General features: G+C 33.9%; 3 protein-coding genes across 5 annotated transcripts; 2 read left to right on the forward strand and 1 right to left on the reverse strand.

Moving 5' to 3' along the window:
* Window positions 1-1,535: 1,535 nt before the first annotated feature.
* LOC116111898 (probable choline kinase 2) lies at window positions 1,536-7,256 on the reverse strand. Its single transcript, XM_031398063.1, has 8 exons — window positions 7,103-7,256; window positions 5,674-6,059; window positions 4,705-4,826; window positions 4,378-4,573; window positions 2,990-3,107; window positions 2,854-2,901; window positions 2,318-2,418; window positions 1,536-1,884 (listed from the first exon to the last, which is right to left on the reverse strand). The coding sequence occupies exons 2-8, from the start codon at window positions 6,025-6,027 to the stop codon at window positions 1,768-1,770; spliced, it is 1,056 nt and encodes a 351-aa protein (XP_031253923.1). The 5' UTR covers window positions 6,028-6,059; window positions 7,103-7,256; the 3' UTR covers window positions 1,536-1,767.
* A 2,707-nt stretch (window positions 7,257-9,963) lies between these two features.
* Window positions 9,964-15,766, forward strand: LOC116111904 (U4/U6.U5 tri-snRNP-associated protein 2-like). Of its 3 annotated transcripts, XM_031398068.1 has the most exons (10): window positions 9,964-10,288; window positions 11,393-11,770; window positions 11,938-12,182; window positions 12,494-12,578; window positions 12,728-12,913; window positions 13,012-13,179; window positions 13,277-13,492; window positions 14,839-15,010; window positions 15,130-15,301; window positions 15,391-15,766. In XM_031398068.1, exons 2-10 carry the CDS (start codon window positions 11,405-11,407, stop codon window positions 15,482-15,484), a joined length of 1,704 nt encoding a protein of 567 aa, XP_031253928.1. In that variant the 5' UTR covers window positions 9,964-10,288; window positions 11,393-11,404; the 3' UTR covers window positions 15,485-15,766. The 3 variants fall into 3 exon arrangements, with proteins under 3 accessions (XP_031253928.1, XP_031253930.1, XP_031253929.1); XM_031398070.1 differs by lacking the exon at window positions 15,391-15,766 and having other exon boundaries at window positions 15,099-15,230; XM_031398069.1 differs by lacking the exon at window positions 15,391-15,766 and having other exon boundaries at window positions 15,086-15,225.
* A 1,903-nt stretch (window positions 15,767-17,669) lies between these two features.
* On the forward strand, window positions 17,670-18,197 carry LOC116111878 (putative RING-H2 finger protein ATL69). The gene has a single exon (XM_031398040.1). The coding sequence runs from the start codon at window positions 17,670-17,672 to the stop codon at window positions 18,195-18,197; it is 528 nt and encodes a 175-aa protein (XP_031253900.1).
* Window positions 18,198-19,439: the final 1,242 nt, after the last annotated feature.

Genomic DNA, 19,439 nt, shown 5'->3' on the forward strand with positions numbered 1-19,439 from the left:
TACAGGGAATTTCTCTTAATCTAACAGCTATGGATTTATTTAATTTTAATTAATCTTTCTAACAACTATGGTGTCGTAACTTCAATTGAAAATTTTAATAGAAGTTGAAACATTTATTAAATGTTAAGATATCTCTTTGTTATTAATATTAATTGTTTTAAGGGTTTTCAATAGTAAAACCCAGTGGGTATGGCCTTTTTGTGCTAGTAGAAATACAACTCTAGCCCTATTTTGTACGGACGGTTTGATTATTCTATTTAAGTTTAAATGAAAGTAACCTTTTTACTATTTATCCAAATTCAATCAATCTAACATCTAAAGTCTATTAACAATGTTGAGAGATTACTTTATTTTTTGGTGGTTAAATTGTTGATAAATTTGAAAGTTAAGTCGATAATATTTTGAAAACCATTGGTGTTCACTACAAAAAAAGGCCAAACACATGAGTTAGGGTAGTATTTTTGAAACTAACGAATGCTCATCATAAAAAGGCTAACACACGGGGTTTATTATTAAAAATAAATAAATAAACTTGTTTTGATGATATCTACTATTAAAAAAAAATAATAATAACAAGACACATTCAAACTGCTTTCAAACTTCACACTCAAGTATTTTTTGTTACCCGTTTGTAATTGTTCCGATAAAATTATAGCATGATACCAAACAAACCATTAAAAAGAAAGATAATCTGCATCCGATTCTAAGATCATGAAATTCTAATCTATCAACTGAAATCATAATGATAAGAGGAGGAAGAAGACCTTCCATGAGTCCTTTTAGCTTGATTTCAAAAACAAAACCACCTTGGTAGGTCCACAACGAACAATATCCTATTATGTAAGCATGCATCGTTATATACACAATGAACGCAATGCCTTTAAGAGACTTTAGTCTATTGATTCTCTCGCTCTGTGAATCATTTTGCTTCATGTAGCTTTATTGTTCTATTGATACTGAATTCTGCACTATAAGGTCTTCCAAAATTAGTTCTATCTCTCTATTCCTAGCTTTTCTACAATATGCGCTTAAATGTTATGTAATACCACCGAGCTATGAACCCATTAATTCTGCAGTAATAATTTTTTCTCCCATTATCACAACACATATAGATCATCGAGATCTATCCAATTGAGATTGCATATGATGCTAATCTCATTTGGCCAAACCGCCAAAGAACAAATTCAAGCCGAAATTTCTATTATCCTTGTTCCGCATTGTGATATCCACGTATTAAGAATGATACTGAGTCAACCACTTGAACTACAGACTTAGTTCCAACTCTGCTATGAGTGGAATCACAAACCCTATATAATTTATAAACTATCTAAGATTTGCATGACCACAACTTAGTATCTAATCATTATCGTTCTCTAACTTCCACATATTTTTGTCTAGTTCTCTGACATTTTTACATACATAACGTTTCTACCATGCATCTTGTGATTGAGATTCAACTGCTTGTTATAATGACTTTTCATTTCTTGAAGCAAATTTGCATGGTGAGAATCACAAATGATCATAACATATACACATCAAAGAAACAGTAAACCCTCTGAGACGGTAATCTTATTTTAATACTTCAAGGAAAAATAGCCATGATCTGTTATATTACCTATAAAATCCTTTTATCATATAAATTCTAAAAATATACACATGAAATCTGCAGAAGAAAGAAATTTACCAGGTTCATGTATAAACTATCTTTGCACAATTCAGCAGGAGGTAGAATGCAATTCAGATTCTAGATAGTATAGTTACCATCATTCAAACATTTGTGTTGGCTGAAGAAGAACCCAACAACGCATGCTTCCTTAACCAGTACTGGTCTAATCTCTGCCTTGCATATCCGATATAGTCGAAGTCAATTTTGTTCACGTGTGCCTGGAAAGGTACAAATCACAACTTTAAAATAATAAGGGTATTGAAGTTAGATGTGTGAAAACTCTTTCCTATCTTTACGGCATAGCGTCCATACATGTAGCCACCAGAATGAGGCCATAAGCATCAAATAAGTTGTAGGGTACTGACAAGGTTAATTTGAAATTAAACAAATTAAAGTTGCGTGCAGAATAATTTCTTGTGCAGACTGCATCTGAGGATCATCAATAACGGAGAGGAAACTATTCAAATATTAATAATATGTTCAGGAGAAAAATCTCTGGTCCTTTTTTTCTTTTTAAAGAATCAAGGTGGTAGAACATCAACTATCTACCAAATGCCAAAGAGACTGCTTCTTGTCATACCACATCCTGGATTTTTTTTCAAAACAGTAAAATTCAAATGAAGAAAGTTAAACTGAGTTTGTATAGATTACCGATATAATTCCCCATAAGCCCCAAACCAAATGGCTTGCAAGAGTATACTTCTCAACATCTTGAAGTAGCTGCTCCACTTCCAAATTATTGGGTTGATTACCTGTGTCAACATAAAATAATTTGGATGATGGAAACAACCAAACCAGTTTATCCTTGCAGATTATTCCAATTTTATGCATTGACCCCAATAAACTGGTTGCAAACTGCCTTGATCCTTTGACCCCACCAAGAAAACAGCACACTAAAGTCCAACCTAGTTGCCTTCATGTATAACTTTGTATTGGTCAAAATTTATATTAATGCATACCAATAAAACTGCAGCTTAATTACACTTATTCATGAAGATTGAGTGGCAACTGTAGTACGTGACACAGAATTATGTTTGTCCTATTGAACATTTGAAGTCCCATCACAAGTAAATAGTTAACATCTCAGATTCTTCATATCATTCAGCAAAAAGAAATCTATATCTATCAACCTGCTTTCGCATGATATATTACTAAATGCTTCATGAATGGGAGTAAGAGATGGATACCTGTGGAACTCAGATAAGCACGCAGAAATCTTTGACGCTCCTCCAAACCTATTGTAAGATGCAGATCAAGAGGGTGTTTACTGTAGTCCAAAAAAAATGAAACAAATGAATGAAATAGGTCATTATGGTCACCCACCAGGGTATTTACTGTAGTCCATAAGATGAGGAGTTTCTGTATGATAATCAGCAGCCATCTCGCAGAAGTGGTTTGCTATGTCATATGCAATGGGATTGTAACTTGCATACTCATAGTCCTATTAGAGAATATAATATACACTACAATGATGGAATTGAACTTCATAAAAGCCAATCAAATGTAAAGCATTCTAAAGAAGGAAATTTGTGAAAATAATCATCACATTCATAATTGTAGGTTACAGATCATGAAAAATGATTATTTTTCTCCATACCATATAAGAATCTACTTGCTTTATAACCAAATGCAGGCATATGTTCAACATCAGACCAATTAAACACAAAATCAACTCAAATCTGAGTTTGTGCGATCTTAATGTGAGAAATTAAAAGTAATCCTACCTTCACAAGTACATCATTCCTTAGAAAATTAATGTGCTTTGGCACTATTTTTCCAAGTATTTAGGAGGTAATATAAATTAAGGCGAATTCTCCAGCAATATTAAGGAGAAAATGTGTAGCTGTGCTTCAGGGGTCAATCTGCAACATCATCGTTTGAAATCAATGCAGTTATAACAAGGTTAGACAGAAATCATGTAAAATGATTCTGCATTAAGATGGTTGTTCTTGACCCAAAACCATGAATTTTTCTTCCATAAAACTGACCTAAAGAGGAGATATTGGCATGCATCTGGCTCATGTTATTTTTTATTTTTTTTACATGCTTCATCTATCCATTCCTTTTTTGAAAATTAATTTGTTTTCTCTTACAATTAATCAATTTTTTTTTTTGTTTGAATATTTTCTTGGTCACTAATAGAGGGTTAGTTTTTCACAATATCCTGTAAAAAGCACTCAATCAGTAAGTAGTAGATATTATTGTTTGCATTTCTTGTTTCTATAATATATGCATAAATTAAAATTAGGAATAGTTGAATTCCCCATTTATTTATTTTATATTTGGTATTAACTCACGATCTGAATCATGCAATTTGTGTCCTTTTGGTCTAATTGCTATTTTCTTACAACTAATTTACTGTAGTTTCCTATCATGTATAAACAAATCAGGATTTAATTAACATATGATATAAGAATATTCCCATTATGTAAAATGCAAAACAGGATGCAATTTTAGTAAATGAAACTACACAATAAAAATGATAGGAACAATAAAGATGGAAAAAGTGTATGAATGGAAGTCATAATTTAGTGCATATACTATATATTGAGAGCAAAAAAAAAAAAAAGAGAGAGATTAAAACAAAAAGAAAAAATCAATAGTTTAAATATCTGACTATAGATGGTTAAGAAAATCCAACACATGGCTTCACCTTTAAATTATGATAAGAAAATCATGCATTATATTCACGAACACCAAGAAAAACTTACGATTATGGTTATTGTCTTAGTCTCTTCGTCAAACATTATGTTACCATATTGTAAATCATTGTGGCAAAAACCTAAACGTTGATGGTTCTGATAGAGTGCCTTTTCTAATTTAGAGATTTCCTCATCAATGGCATCCAAGTGAAATGCCTTAGCTTCTTCTGGAGAGGACAAACTCTTAGCCGCTTGGAGCCAATTTCTGAAAATTTGAGAAAAAATTATTTCAGATGTTTTGGAAAAGAGGATTTTAATCTCTTCTAGATTAAAATGCATATAACTTTTTTTGACCTTTTTAAACAAGTTAAGGGAGCAGAGAGAAAGGAAACATACCGTGACCTATCCCAAAGCCTGACATTCTTTGGACCAGGCATGTCAAGCTCATTAAACTCTTTCAATTTTGCTGCTACAAGGGCAGATATTTCTAGGTCACGCAGATCAGACGCAGAGAGTGTCTGAAATCCAGACAAGGAGAAAAGAAAAAATTAACATGATGTTTACTATCATTTTTTTAAATAAATAAATGCTTCAGTGCTAAGAAATAAAGAAAAAAAACTTGATTTTTCCTCTCTTCTCTTCTAACAATAGGTAATCTTTATCATAGTTCTTTACATCTCCTAAAAACTAAGTCAAATTTTTCATTACACAAACTATGAACAACCATTATTTTCTTTTTTTGAAAATGATGGTAGTAGTGTAGCATATAGTAAAGAATGAACATTCTTTTAACAAAAACTGGACTTTAAACTTTACTAGATGCCCAAATTTTACCATTCCCCTTTTAACAATAGGTAACATTTGATTTCTGTTACCCACCCTTGATGTATTTGGACTTGGAAAAACGTAAAACTTTAGACCAATAATTTCTTTAACCAAAGCTTTTGTAAATCTAGTTTAACAACTTAAGTAAAAAACATATTAAGTGCAGTTTCAGGAAATAAGAATTATCCAAGAGGACTGCAGAAGTAAAAATCAAAATACCAGAGAAAAGCATCGCATCGTTCTACACTCATGTAAGCAAAGGTGAGTAAATGAAAAGAACATCAAGTCCATTTGGTTTTGTGAAAAAGTATTTGACCCAGCTTGTGTCCCAAACAGAAAGAAGGACTCTAAGCAGAAAGAAGAATTTATCAACATTTGCATCAAACTTGACTCCACTGATCTCATTTAATCTAGTCCAAAGGAATTCATGAACTTGAAAATAATCTACAATGATGAACTTATCACTGTCAATCCTGTTATAGGACAAGCATCTTTTGAACCAAATATACATATCACAATCAAAAATTAACATAACAATACCCGTGCATTGATAAAATCTTCAACTCGGCCATATGGGAACCAAGCCAACAACCGAGGTCCCTGCCCATGCTTTGACATAAACTCAAATGTCCTAATCTCATCATTCCTGTCAAAGAAAACCTCCACACCCTCACCATAGAGCCTAAGTAGAACCTTGCGAGAGACTTTCTCTGTTTTCGTTGGCCACTTTATTTGAAAGACCTCATTGGTCATTGCACCCTTAAGAGGGATAACTTGCAAGGCATTTGCATCAAGTACATCTTCCCACTTAGATGCCAGTGATTTTAGAGTCTCCTTTACTTCTACTGGTAGACGACCTTCTTTGTTCTCTACAGCATTTTCTACAACACCCATAATAGAAAATTCCCCACCAATGTTCCACAAAACTGAGAATAAAATAAGACTGAAATCACTAGAATCATTCAGTTTTTCCCAAGGTTCATTCAATAACACTTAAAAGACTAAGAAATTACCAGCAAACTTAATCAAGACCATTATGTCTTAACCAAGTTTGACAGAGACCAAAGAAACAAATTAAAGATTGAGTTGACATCTCACAAACACATTTTAATTTTCTCGGAATTTTCATCTAATTTTTCTATCAAAATGAAAAATTTTACACAAGTTTCCTATCAATTAAACAAAAGCAAGTTATTTAAAGAGAATAACTGGCATATAAAGTTAGACTAAATTAACACTTTTAAGATTAAATTTGCATCAAAACTTACAAGCCCATCTTCATTTTCTTGGCACTTTCCTCTAATTTTTCTATCAAAATGAAATTTTTTACAAAAGTTTCCAATCAATCAAACAAAAGCAAATTCTTATAGGTAGACCAAACTAACGCCCTGAAGACTAAATTTGCCTCAAAATTCACACACATCGGCATTTTCATCAGAATTTTCTATCACAATATAAAATTCCATACAATTTTGAATTTTCTCATCAACCAAACAAAAGCAAGTTCTTTGAATTCATTAACAATGCATATAAAATTGACGATGATTATATTTTACCTTTTTAAACAAGTTTTAAATGTTAAATCGACATCAAAGGCCATAAATAAATTTTCATTTTCTAGGCATTTTTATTGCTTCATAATAACTAAATTTGCATTAAAACTCACACATACATTGGCATTTTCATCAAAATTTTCTATCAAAATATAAAATTCCACAATTTTGAATTTTCCCATCTACCAAAGAAAAACAAGTTCTTTAAATTCACTAACTATGCATATAAAATTAACAATGATGTATTTTACCTTTTTAACAAGTTTTAAAAATTAAATCGACGTCAAAATTCACGAATAAATTCTCATTTTCTAGGCATTTTAATTACTTATTTCATCCAAAAAAAATATTCCACATATTTTTCTCATCAATAAAACAGAAGCAAATCCTTCAACCATAACAAAAACATAACGCACCGTATCGGCGGTTGCCTCAATGAATTAAAACGAGTGGTTTCAGATTGTCCACAAATAACACGAAGAAGAAGAGAGTATTTAGCATCAGGTTGGCGCGGGCTTTTGTACAATACATGATGGCGTAGTTTTTAGAATTGGAGAAATTTTGATTCTCCCAAGATTGGATTTGAACCGTTGGATTCTGAACTTGGTTAATCAAGGAATTTAACCACTTAAAAACATATTTAATTAAATAATTAATTATAGAAATATTTAAACATATGAGTATTCTTAAAATTGAGAGGCTGAAGCTAAACCGCTGAATTTTTAATAATAATAATTATTTAAGCTTTAAAATATTTCACATTTTTTGTTACTTAAACTTAAAAGTAATTGTCGGATAAAACAATTTTTTATCTTATGGAAAAAAATAAGGCGGCATTTAATTTTTTTTTACAATGTCAATAATAGTGTTTGAATTACAAATGATTGTAAATAAATTTAATATTAAACAAACTGAAGAGAAAATACTATTGAAATTATAACTAGGGGGAAATTACACAAACCTACCTTAAGTTTGACCAAAAAAAAAAAAAAAAAACAATAATGCTATGGACACAGACTTTTTTACACCGAAATCTTGTATCAGTCTATGTGTTCCATGATTCACACTAGCAAATCAGATATGTTTCACGTTATTAATTTTTTTTTCTAGTGAACGACCGTTCATCAACTATGGACGGTCGTTTACTTACTATGGACTCCCGTCCATATATTATGGACGGGGTCCATTTATTACGAACGGGCGTCCCCATTAAATGACGCATGTCCATCAGTAAAATGGATAATTTTTTTTTATAAAAATTAGGAACGGCCGTCCACAATTTATGGATGGTTGTTCCTAAATATTGGACGGAGTTCATCTTTAATGGACGCCCCTTCATTAACAATTCTTTTTAAAAAATTAAAAACATTTAGGGACGACCGTTCATCAGTTATGGCAAGCCGTCCCTTAGTTTTTGGACGCTTGTCCATGAATTGTGGACGGGCGGACCTTAAGTTTGGATGGGCATCCATAAGGAATGGACGCCCGTCCCTTATTGTGGTTTAAAAGGGTTCATGTTTAATAGAGTTACCAGGGCTACCATCAATCAGTCGGTATGGACGCCCGTCCCTTATTGTGGTTTAAAAGGGTTCATGTTTAATAGAGTTACCAGGGCTACCATCACTCAGTAGTATGGACGCCCGTCCCTTATTGTGGTTTAAAAGGGTTCATGTTTAATAGAGTTACCAGGGCTACCATCACTCAGTAGTTGTGATCTTCCTTCTTTTTTACTCCCTTCAAATAAGTACCCTCATGCATTAGAGTTATTTCAGGAGCAAATGGAGGCTCTTCATGAAGAAAGCAACCCGAAAATACTTTTTAACACATTCGATGCATTAGAATCTGAGGCGTTAATAGCTATTGATAAATTCAACATGATAGCAGTCGGACCTTTGATTCCATCTGCATTTTTGGATGGAAAAGACCCATCTGATACTGCATTTGGAGCGAATCTATTCCGTGTTTCAAATGATTATATTGAATGGCTAAACTCAAAGCCCAAGTTATCAGTAGTTTATGTGTTGTTTGGAAGTTTGATCGTGTTGGAAAAGCAACAGATGGAGGATATTGCACGTGGGTTGCTTGGTAGTGCCCACCCGTTCTTGTGTGTCATAAGAGAAAATCAAAATGAAGAGGAAGATGGAAAAGACCCATATGATATCTTGATTGCTTCTTTCTTTCATCTTGTGGGTCATAAGAGAAAATCAAAATGAAGAGGAAGATGGAAAAGACCCATCTAATATCTTGATTGCTTCTTTCTTTCATCTTGCACCCCTTGTAAGTAGTCAAAAAAGGCATCTAGCTCAGGTCTAAGCAAATAAAAATAAAGAAGGGAAGACAGGATGGCTAAGAAATAATTCCCTAACTGCATTCATAGAAGTAGAAGTCCCTCTTCCTGATTCCCTTGACCCCGTTCTCACCAAAGGTGTTCTGCATCAGTCCATCCATCAGACCTAGTAGCTTGTGTCTCACTCATATTGACCTAGGCAGGAGAAGAATTTTGGAGTCTATCAGATACTAGCCATGAGTAAGAGTGAGATGAGAGAATGTGCTAAACTGATTGATGATATTTGGAAGACGGGAGTGAGACTGAGTAAGAACGAAAGGGACGGGCGTCCATTCAAACTTAAGGGACACCCGTCCATAATTTATGGACGGGTTTCCAAAAATAAGGGACCGTCGTTCATAACTGATGAACGACTGTCTCTAATTTTTATAAAAAAAAATTATTCTATTTTATTGATGGACGGATGTAATAAATGGACCCCCATCCATATTATATGGACGGGAGTCTATAGTAAGTGAACGACCGTCCATAATTGATGAACGGCTGTTCACTAAAACAAAAAATTAATAACGTGAAACGTATCTGGTTTGCTGGTGTGAATCATAGAACACGTTGGTCGGTAAAAGATTTCGGTGTAAAAAGGTAGGTGTCCGTATCATTATTGAAAAAAAACTACTACTACAAAGGTGAACTTTAAATTTAACAATTAAAAGGATAAAATTGTCTTTTGATGTCTACTTTTTGGAAGAAAAAAAATTGTCCCTTGATACTATCTCTATTTTAAAACCCAAACTCATCCTTTCCGAAATCAAATTTGAAAAAAAAAAATAAAATAAAATTCTAAAACAGCCTTATTTAAAAAAAAAAAAAAAAAAAATCCACGAACTGACTTGAAGAAGGTATCAGGAATTGTCATTTCCAAAGACCCCTATAGAAGTGGAGGGGGTTGATATATACTACAATACTTTAAGCCCTTGCGTTAGATTGTACCCTAAAGTTTGTCCAAAAATAAAACGCCTTACATTTTAAACCAGAACAAAATACGAATCAAATACAACACGCCGTCGTTCTAAAGTGTCAGTAAAACAAACTAAGCAGAATACAAAGCCCAAATTGCATATCTGGAAATTTCTTGCATTTCCGTGGTTCATCTCAGCCTCTGACAGTCCGTTGCTGATTCCGTCATCTACCTACCGGAATTTTCTAGTTGTCACCACCGGAATTATCTTGCCGTCTTTGTCGCACCTCTATTCAACACTAAAGCCGTCGAGCCATTCACGTCATCCGCCGTTGTCCGAGGCGCCACCGTCCTGAGGTTTGTCTTTTTCAATCATCTAAGCTTTAAATTTCAATAATCTATCCAATTTTGTAAATTAATTGTCGTGGTTAGGGTTATATGAAGTTAGAAGCTGTGTTTTACTTAAGTGTGATATTGAGCCGATTGAATGGGAATTTGAGGGATTTTTATTTTTTCAGAATGATTATCTTTCAATAATTAAGAGAATAACCCGTAGCGAGGTTGTAGGTGGTAGGGTTTAAGAATTAAAAAGCAGTTTGAGTGAACAAAATGGTATTGAAAGGCGGTTTGCGAGGAATTCTGCTTCGGTTCTTCAGTATCACATTGGATTGTTGTTTTTACTGGAGCAACGCTGAGTGTTAATTTTTGGTCACCATTAATGGTTTCCCAGCATGACTGACTGCTCTTGTTTTATGTTTTAATTGTCTTAATGTATTAGCTTGAGCCTGGTTTGGTCCTTCTTGTTGCATTTGTTTGATTAGTGAGCAAATTAATTGTCTCAATGTACTAGTCCTGATTTTGTAAAGTTGATATGAACGTTTTTCCCAGGCCTCTAGTGGGCTAAGTAAAATGTCTTTAATTCTGAATGGTACAATACTAGCCTGAATTAAAGTGAGGGCATTCTCTTGCACTCTTGCAGAAGCTCTCTTGTGACTCACTGAAATTCTTGTTCGGAGTTGCCCAAGCTGAGGTAATTTAAGATTCTTGCTTCTGACACACATCTTAGAAAATCCTAGATGGTAGAGTTGAGCTATTGAGTCTCCTGTTTGTTTAACTTTTACATGCTTTTTGTTTTTGCTAGGAGTTGTTTTATCTTTGTATCATTCAGATTAGACTGAAAGTTCACTACACTTAATTCTTTGTTTTCTCAGCTACCAATCATAGCTTCATCTGACTTTTGAAAATCTGAATCTGGTGGTTCTTTGTTAAATTTATTATTATTCAGTTATTACTGCTGCTATTATTGATTGAACACTTTAAAATAAATCATCCATTATTCTTTTTTATTGTGTTTATTTGGACGAATTAGGGATCTAAATATATGCTTGTTTATATTCATTCATACATTATGTCTATATATTTATTATCCGCTTCATGTAACTCAATGGTTTGCATAAACAGTGAAATTGGAAGATGCCGAGGAAGAGGGAAAATGAAAGTAGTGGGAATGAAGATGGGTACTCAAAGAGGCAAAAAGTGGCAGGAGAGCAGTCATTGCCATCCCCTCCTCGTCTTGGTTTTGAGAACCCGCTATTACCCTTAGCTAACACGTATGATGATGACGATGAGGATGAGGAAGAAAATGGGAGGAGGGTACATAATGCTGGTGGTGGAGGATATAGTAGAGCCAGGGATGAACAAAATGGTAATGGAGTTCAAGAAGATGAGGATGATGAGGATGAGGATGACCATGATGATCAAGGGGTTGGTCAAGGGAAACGAAGCAGAGTTGTTGAATTGCGGAGGGACTGCCCTTATCTTGATACTGTTAATCGTCAGGTACCCAATCCATGTTAAGTACTGTAGGTAATATGTTATGTGGAAAGGAATTTGAGTATTTTTTTTTTAATGCTTGTGCTGCTGATTCATTAGAGACAAAATGTCTGCTTTTGTCAAGTATATATGTGGATAATTATATGTAACATTTTGTCATCCTTTATTGGCAGGTTTTGGATTTTGATTTTGAGAAGTTTTGCTCTGTTTCTCTGTCGAACTTGAATGTGTATGCATGTTTGGTTTGTGGGAAGTATTTCCAAGGAAGAGGACAGAAGTCCCATGCATATACTCATAGTTTGGAAGCAGGACACCATGTCTATATCAACCTTCGAACGGAGAAAGTTTATTGCCTACCCGACGGATATGAAATTAATGACCCATCATTGGACGATATCCGGCATGTGCTAAACCCTAGGTATTCCCTATATTAGACTATTTGCACCTCCTCTTTCTCATTTTATCCACCCTATACTTGTCCCACTTTTCTTTTTATTTCTATTTGTTTAGGGTTTGCACATTTTTATAAATGTGTATGTGCTTATGCATAATTGAGCTACACCCTCCAGATCAATCTATTTTTCCTGAGGTTCTGCATAATCAGTTGGCATAGTTTTTTGTTTCTTCACATTATTCGTTGTTACTCTTTGTTGCTCTAATATTATTTTCTCATTATAATTCGATACATTTAAGTACTTGCATGTTATTTTTGTGGTAATGTACATTCAGGTTTACCAAGGAACAAGTAGAACAGCTTGACAAAAATAAGCAGTGGTCTAGGGCTTTGGATGGTTCAGACTACCTGCCAGGAATGGTACTTATCGTTGTTCTCACTTATAGTTTTATTACTTTTTGTTAATAATTCTAGATCATTGTTATAATACCACTTCGATATGAAATGAGATATTAGATTTGGAGCTGTAACTGATCCTGGTCTTGTTCTTCTTATTTTCAAATCTTTAGGTGGGTTTGAATAACATTAAGGAGACTGATTTTGTGAATGTCACAATTCAATCCCTAATGAGAGTTACTCCATTAAGAAATTTCTTTCTTATCCCGGACAACTATCAACACTGCAAATCTCCACTTGTTCATCGATTTGGAGAGCTCACAAGAAAGATTTGGCATGCTCGAAACTTTAAAGGACAGGTATAGTCCTTTATGTTTACTTTGATGAAGTTATGGTTGTTGAAACTATAAATCTCAAAAATTCAATTCATGTGTTCTGAAACTTTTTGCATCTACAGGTGAGTCCACATGAGTTTCTGCAAGCAGTTATGAAAGCCAGTAAAAAACGTTTTCGTATAGGTGCACAGTCTAATCCTGTTGAGTTCATGTCATGGCTTCTTAACACACTGCATGCAGATCTTAGAACAACAAAGAAAAATACTAGTATCATCTATGACTGCTTCCAGGTTTTCTTTCTACCAACCTGATGTTCATTGTTCATAAGAATGTAGCTTGTTTCTATCGTTTCCCAATTTGTTTTTATCTTAATATAATGCTTGATAGGGGGAATTGGAGGTTATCAAGCAGATTCCTGGTAATTCAATCTCTGAGAAGAAAGAAAATGGTGATAACCCAAATGCTTTTCAAATAACTGATGTTGGAAGTGAACATAATACTATTATGACGGAAACTTCTAGAATGCCATTCCTGATGCTTGGCCTTGATTTGCCACCACCACCTCTTTTCAAAGATGTGATGGAAAAAAATATCATACCTCAGGTATTCAATACACTTACTTTAGGTTTTTAAAACTAATAAAATTTGATGTGAAGTGGCTTTTCTAATGTGTGGATTGTGCCTTATATGATAGGGTTTTAATTTCAATATCTGGTATGTAATTTAAGCGAAGCTGAAATTCTGCTAACAAGTATTTTTATCTTCAACCTGAACATGATAGAACTGAATTGTGGTGAAGCATGACAAATGTGAGAGTGTAACCAGATATGGTGTGCTTTTGTCTGAAGATAATTTAGTGTGTTGATGGTATTTAACTTCTAAACTCTTGCACTTTATAGATGGAAGGAGAAACAAAACTAAATAATATGATTTGAACACGAATTTTAGAAGCTGTAATTGCTAGCGCAATGGGTGTAAGAGATTTTGATTGATTGTGTTTGCTTTAGGCATGAAGCTGCCAATAGTCTGTCATATTCCAAACCCATTTAGTTTTAATGTGACAATTCTTTTTAATTATCTTCTATGTTGTTTGGTTGCAATTCAAGAAGAGCATACGAATGATAAAATAACTGTTTTATGTCTACTAAGAGAAGCTCAAATTTTGGGTTTACCGGAAAAGTTTTTTCTTTTTCCCTTTTGAAGTTCCAAAACATAAAAATATCCTCATCTTATTTCTAAACATTACCATAGAAGCTCAAACCCTTGTTTATTTATTTTTTTTTTTTGGTAATTTACTCCTTGAAAACTCTTTTACATTTATACAACCAAGCAAGCGTGGAATCACCAACTTATTCTTAAAAACTTTATTCATTATGAGATCGATTTAGTAAGCTCTATTTTATTTGTAGAAGTTTTAGTTGAAGCAGCTGTACCTAATAAACTCTTTTTCTGCAACACCTTGTCAGTATTTAATATAACATGTTAGTTTTGGTTTCAGTATCTCCCTAGTGTTTTTGGACAAATCTTATGTGATAAGAGTGTCAAGGATATCTGCATAGAATGTTCATGTTATTTTATATTTGGCATGTTGTCTTGATGATTGATACTGCTTTTGGGCAATTCCTTTCATTTTTTCTGATTTTCCGTATCGAGCAGAATAATGATACTCTAGCCAAATTTTGGGAATTTTTGTATTTTGTAGATGCTTTATTGATCCTTTTTTTTTTTTGGGGGGGGGGTGGTTCTTGGTGGTTGCAAATTTAAAAATTGATACTTAAGCCTGAATAAAATAGATTGGGTACTTTCATGGTAAGATAAATTCCATAGAGTGGAGAAATAAGAAAGATTTGGAAAGATAGAATCAAAGCAAACAAAATGAATGGTTTCTAAAGTGTTACTATGCATTCTATACCATTGTTTCTGGAGGCTAATCCATGGTTTTGTTTTAGGTTCCATTATTTAATATATTGAAGAAGTTTGATGGGGAATTGGTGACTGAGGTTGTTCGTCCTCGTGTGGCTAGAATGAGATATCGCGTCACAAGATTACCGCGATACTTGATACTTCACATGCGGCGCTTCACAAAGAACAACTTTTTTGTGGAAAAGAATCCGACATTGGGTAAGTTTTTATGATTGTTTGGGTTTCTTTTGTATAATGGATCCACAAGGACTATCGCATCAATTGTGATCATAGCCTGGTTTTGCAGTGCCTTATGCTAACTGATATTACTGTTCCAGTCAATTTTCCTGTGAAAAATTTGGAACTAAAGGACTACATACCTTTGCCAACACCGAAAGAGAATGAGAAATTGCGTTCCAAGTATGATTTGATTGCCAATATTGTTCATGATGGTAAACCTGAGGAGGGTTTCTACAGAGTTTTTGTGCAGCGGAAGTCAGAAGAACTATGGTAGTATTCTTTTTATACACAATTTGTATAAATGTGAATGAAAATGCAGCAATCATTTGAACTGAGACATTGGATATCCACGTTTTCAGGTATGAGATGCAGGATCTGCATGTTTCAGAAACACTTCCTCAAATGGTTGCACTCTCTGAGGCTTATATGCAGATATATGAGCAGCAGCAATAGCCTGGAAGAATTGAAGCTTCAATGGTGAATGTTGTATTGGCTGCTTCAATTGCTGTTAGATGAGTTCAATTTTGTGTATCTGAGGAAGTATAAAGAGATTGGAAAATGGTTTTCACTCTTCTGGGCCAGCAGCTATACCATTGTAGAAGCAGTTGCCTTAGTAAGGTTTAGAAAAATGTCGAGGTTTTGTAGAAATTATTAAACACTATTAAGTTTTTATGCACTGGAAATCATCAGAAACATCAATTTCCAGTATCCCCATAACAATTTTGGTAGTGCTTTATTTTTTAACATGTAAAGTATTTCAAGTGCAAGACGATAAATCAGAAATGATTAGGAACCAAATCAGATCTTTATGCATTTATACTTTATAATTTCTTACTGCATTTTATCTTTACCATTAATGTTTAAACCTTTTAAAGTCGCATGGGCTGTACGTGTTTATTTATATATATTGTGTTGGATTGAAATTCAAATCACTTTTTGCAGCATTTAGGAGCCCTTAAACCATCCTGGGATCTGCTTATGTGTTCACTTTTTTCTGCATTTGACTTTGTTGGACTGAATGTTGTACCTTAACCCATACAGAGTAATGCCTGTAATTATGGAATGGTGTTTGTTCATTTAAGACGTAATTGCATTCTTGAAATTGATTTGTCATTGAGGGGAGGATTTGAGATGCTCTACTTGGAGACGATAAGTGAACTGTGATTGACCATACATTAGTTAGAAATTAGAATGGAGGTGTTATAAAAACTTTGCAGGCTTGTGATTACTAGTTGTAGAAAATGAATATCAATAGGGAATAGATCTTAATCATTCATATATATAATATAAGTGTTAGAAGATCTTTCAGGTAAAGTTCAGATGACGAAAGATCCAAAGTTTTACTTCCTTTTAACACAGGCTGTTACTAATTACTTCTATTCCTGCCTGTGGTCTTGAAATGAGGACTTGAAGATTTGGGATTTTTTTTTCGGGGGTTGAAAATGAGGACGTTCATGGGGTAGTAGATTCCGGCGATGTCAATCGGGCTAGGCAGAGATAAAATTTTATTATATCATCTTCAACCACATTTCTTATACGGATCCCCAATTCGTCAGAATTAGGGTGTGGCGGTGCAGGGCGGGGAAGCCGCCCGGCCCTGCTTTTGCCTCATTTTGTTTTAGTTTGTTAATCCCTTCACATCCTGTCCATACAAATTTTGATATTGTATTTAGTAAAATAAAGCAAGTGCGCAAGCTTTTTCTTGTTTATGAATAAATTACACTAATTCTAGACAAGATCTATAACGTGGACGCAGTAAGAATTAGAAAGCTACTTTGCATACTAGGTTAAGATATAAATTTTATTTTAAAATTTTATTACCATATTACACTAACATTACTCTTCTCCCATTATTCAAATTCACCAAGAGAGTAAGTTATAATAGAATAGAGGAGTACGGTTGTGCAAAATCATACTAATATATTAACGTAAAACTAACAAAATCATATATAATGTTGAAACTTATAAAATGCATTTATACAAAATAGTCTTAACACCCCTCCCTTTGAGCTAGCCTTTGAANTACACTAATTCTAGACAAGATCTATAACGTGGACGCAGTAAGAATTAGAAAGCTACTTTGCATATTAGGTTAAGATATAAATTTTATTTTAAAATTTTATTACCATATTACACTAACATTACTCTTCTCCCATTATTCAAATTCACCAAGAGAGTAAGTTATAATAGAATAGAGGAGTACGGTTGTGCAAAATCATACTAATATATTAACGTAAAACTAACAAAATCATATATAATGTTGAAACTTATAAAATGCATTTATACAAAATAGTCTTAGCACCAATCCCCCCCCTTCCCCCCTCCTCCCTCTCTCCAACCCCCCCGCGGGCAATTCCTTGAGCTAGCCTTTGAATTATCAAGGTCAAAGTTTAGCAACCATTTTAAAGATAACTTATTCTGTGGGAAAACATTTAATTTCATCTAACAGTCAAATTGTAGAATTTCCATGCCAACATTTTTTAAATTAATCAAAATACTTCTGCTCCGAACTCCAAAGCCTATTAAATGTTAATCCTTTTAACCCCGGCCGGCCTCAGTCCTCTTGACCCCTTCAAATTTCAAAATTCACTATAACTCTTCATACATTTCTCACTTCCGTATTCACATTCCCTCCCTCATGTCCACTGCATTTTCGCTGGCCCCTACGCCCACTGGCGTTGGCCTCGGCTACGGAATCGCCATTGCCGTGAGTATTCTGGTCCTAATCTCTACCATTATGCTTACTTCTTACATATGTATTCGGGTTAAAGCTAATGCTAGTAGCCGTGCCAGCGTCACCGAGGATGATACAATTAGTGGATCTAGCTCTCGCATCCACAACTCTGTCGAGCCAGTTGTTCTGGTTTTGGGCCTCGACGGGTTTGTTGTCGAGTCGTATCCTAAGATTGTTCTGGGGGAGAGTTTGAGACTGCCTAGGCCCAACAACGGCCCATGTTCTATCTGTTTGTCTGAGTATCTTCCTAAAGATTTGGTACGGTGCATTCCAGATTGTCATCACTATTTCCATGCTGATTGTGTTGATGAATGGCTGAAGATGAATGCCACTTGTCCTCTGTGTAGAAGTTCACCGGCCCTTTCTAAGGGTCCCACACCTCTGGCTACTCCTTTGTCTGAGTTGGTGCCCCTGGCGTTCCATGCCAGGTGATTTTTGTATCAATTCTTTTATTTTAACAATAATGCTATGCTTACTCAGGAGTTTATTAACCGTCTTACTACCTTTGTTAAAATTACATATAGTACCCATACTATGCGTTATATTTATAAAGGATAATAAGATGGTTAGTAAGATCGTGAGTAAGCATAACGTTACCCTTATTTTAATATACTTTTTTTTTTCTTTTTTTAATTCAAACGTAGTCAAACATAGAGTAGAGGTTAGAGATTACAAAATTGCTTAATAAAAGCCTTTACACGACAAGAACAAAAAGATATGTTATCACATTTTTCTAATAAAAATTGCGAATTAGTTGTAGCCGTTGAATTCAATAGATTATGGTCAACCTTTAAAATTCAATTGGATTGAGCTTATTTAGTTTGGTAACAATTAAGAGAATTATTGACAATAATATTAAATGCGGTTTGTTTAAATTTTAAATAACGCAAATTCATACATTATTAGGTTAAAATAAATCAACAATTAGAATTTTATAATTTGACATATGCTCTCATTTGTTAGTTTTGTGGGATATAACAAACTTCTCACTTATATCATCACTAACAAATGAGAGCATAATACTAATAAGAGTGATTACTGAAGCTTTTACTTAGTCAACAATTTTATGGTTTCAAAAGATTAATTAAGATATATATATAAGTTGATCCGAACATTTCGATGGAGGGAAAAAAATCCACTTAGGGGTCTTGGACCCTGGTGAGATTGTGTCACTCGACACTATCAAGTCATAATATGCTCTGATAGTAATTGTATCCATCTTGAGCCCATTGAGCCATAACCGAACTTGTACGAATTTGTTCTTGATCTTGTACAAAGGTCTTAATTAAAAATTGAAATGGTTAAGCAATTAAAGCTTAATTGAAACATGCTAAGTTGATGGGCCAAGTCAGCAGGCTAGGCATTGACCATCAGATGGGCCTGGTAAACAAAGTAAGTTTTCAAGAAAAACAAGGCCTAACTGTCACCCTTCTTGGTTTATTATAGGATTGTTTTTAAGTGAAGAATAAAATTATTATGCCGATGAAGAATATGTATATATATTTTAATACTGTTTTAACTTACATTAAAAGTTGGTAGAAGATGATTTAATTTGGAAGGGAATTAATATTCATGATTGGTCATGAAAACAATAATCAATTTATATGTGTGAAATAAAAAGTAGATTAATTGTGCTTATGAAAAGAAGTTCATATAGAAGAAAATTAAATGGAA

Source organism: Pistacia vera, unplaced genomic scaffold (genome assembly GCF_008641045.1).
Source record: "Pistacia vera cultivar Batoury unplaced genomic scaffold, PisVer_v2 Contig653, whole genome shotgun sequence".
In the NCBI taxonomy this organism is placed as follows: Eukaryota; Viridiplantae; Streptophyta; class Magnoliopsida; order Sapindales; family Anacardiaceae; genus Pistacia; species Pistacia vera.

Coding starts and splice junctions, on each gene's coding strand:
- LOC116111904 (XM_031398068.1), top strand. CDS start 11,405: ATGCCGAGGAAGAGGGAAAATGAAAGTAGTGGGAATGAAGATGGGTAC. Junction 11,771..11,937: donor TTGATACTGTTAATCGTCAG/GTACCCAATCCA, acceptor CTTTATTGGCAG/GTTTTGGATTTTGATTTTGA. Junction 13,493..14,838: donor AAAAAAATATCATACCTCAG/GTATTCAATACA, acceptor GTTTTGTTTTAG/GTTCCATTATTTAATATATT.
- LOC116111898 (XM_031398063.1), bottom strand. CDS start 6,027: ATGGGTGTTGTAGAAAATGCTGTAGAGAACAAAGAAGGTCGTCTACCA. Junction 4,827..5,673: donor AAGATTTTATCAATGCACGG/GTATTGTTATGT, acceptor TCTGGATTTCAG/ACACTCTCTGCGTCTGATCT. Junction 3,108..4,377: donor CTAAGACAATAACCATAATC/GTAAGTTTTTCT, acceptor ATTCTCTAATAG/GACTATGAGTATGCAAGTTA.
- LOC116111878 (XM_031398040.1), top strand. CDS start 17,670: ATGTCCACTGCATTTTCGCTGGCCCCTACGCCCACTGGCGTTGGCCTC.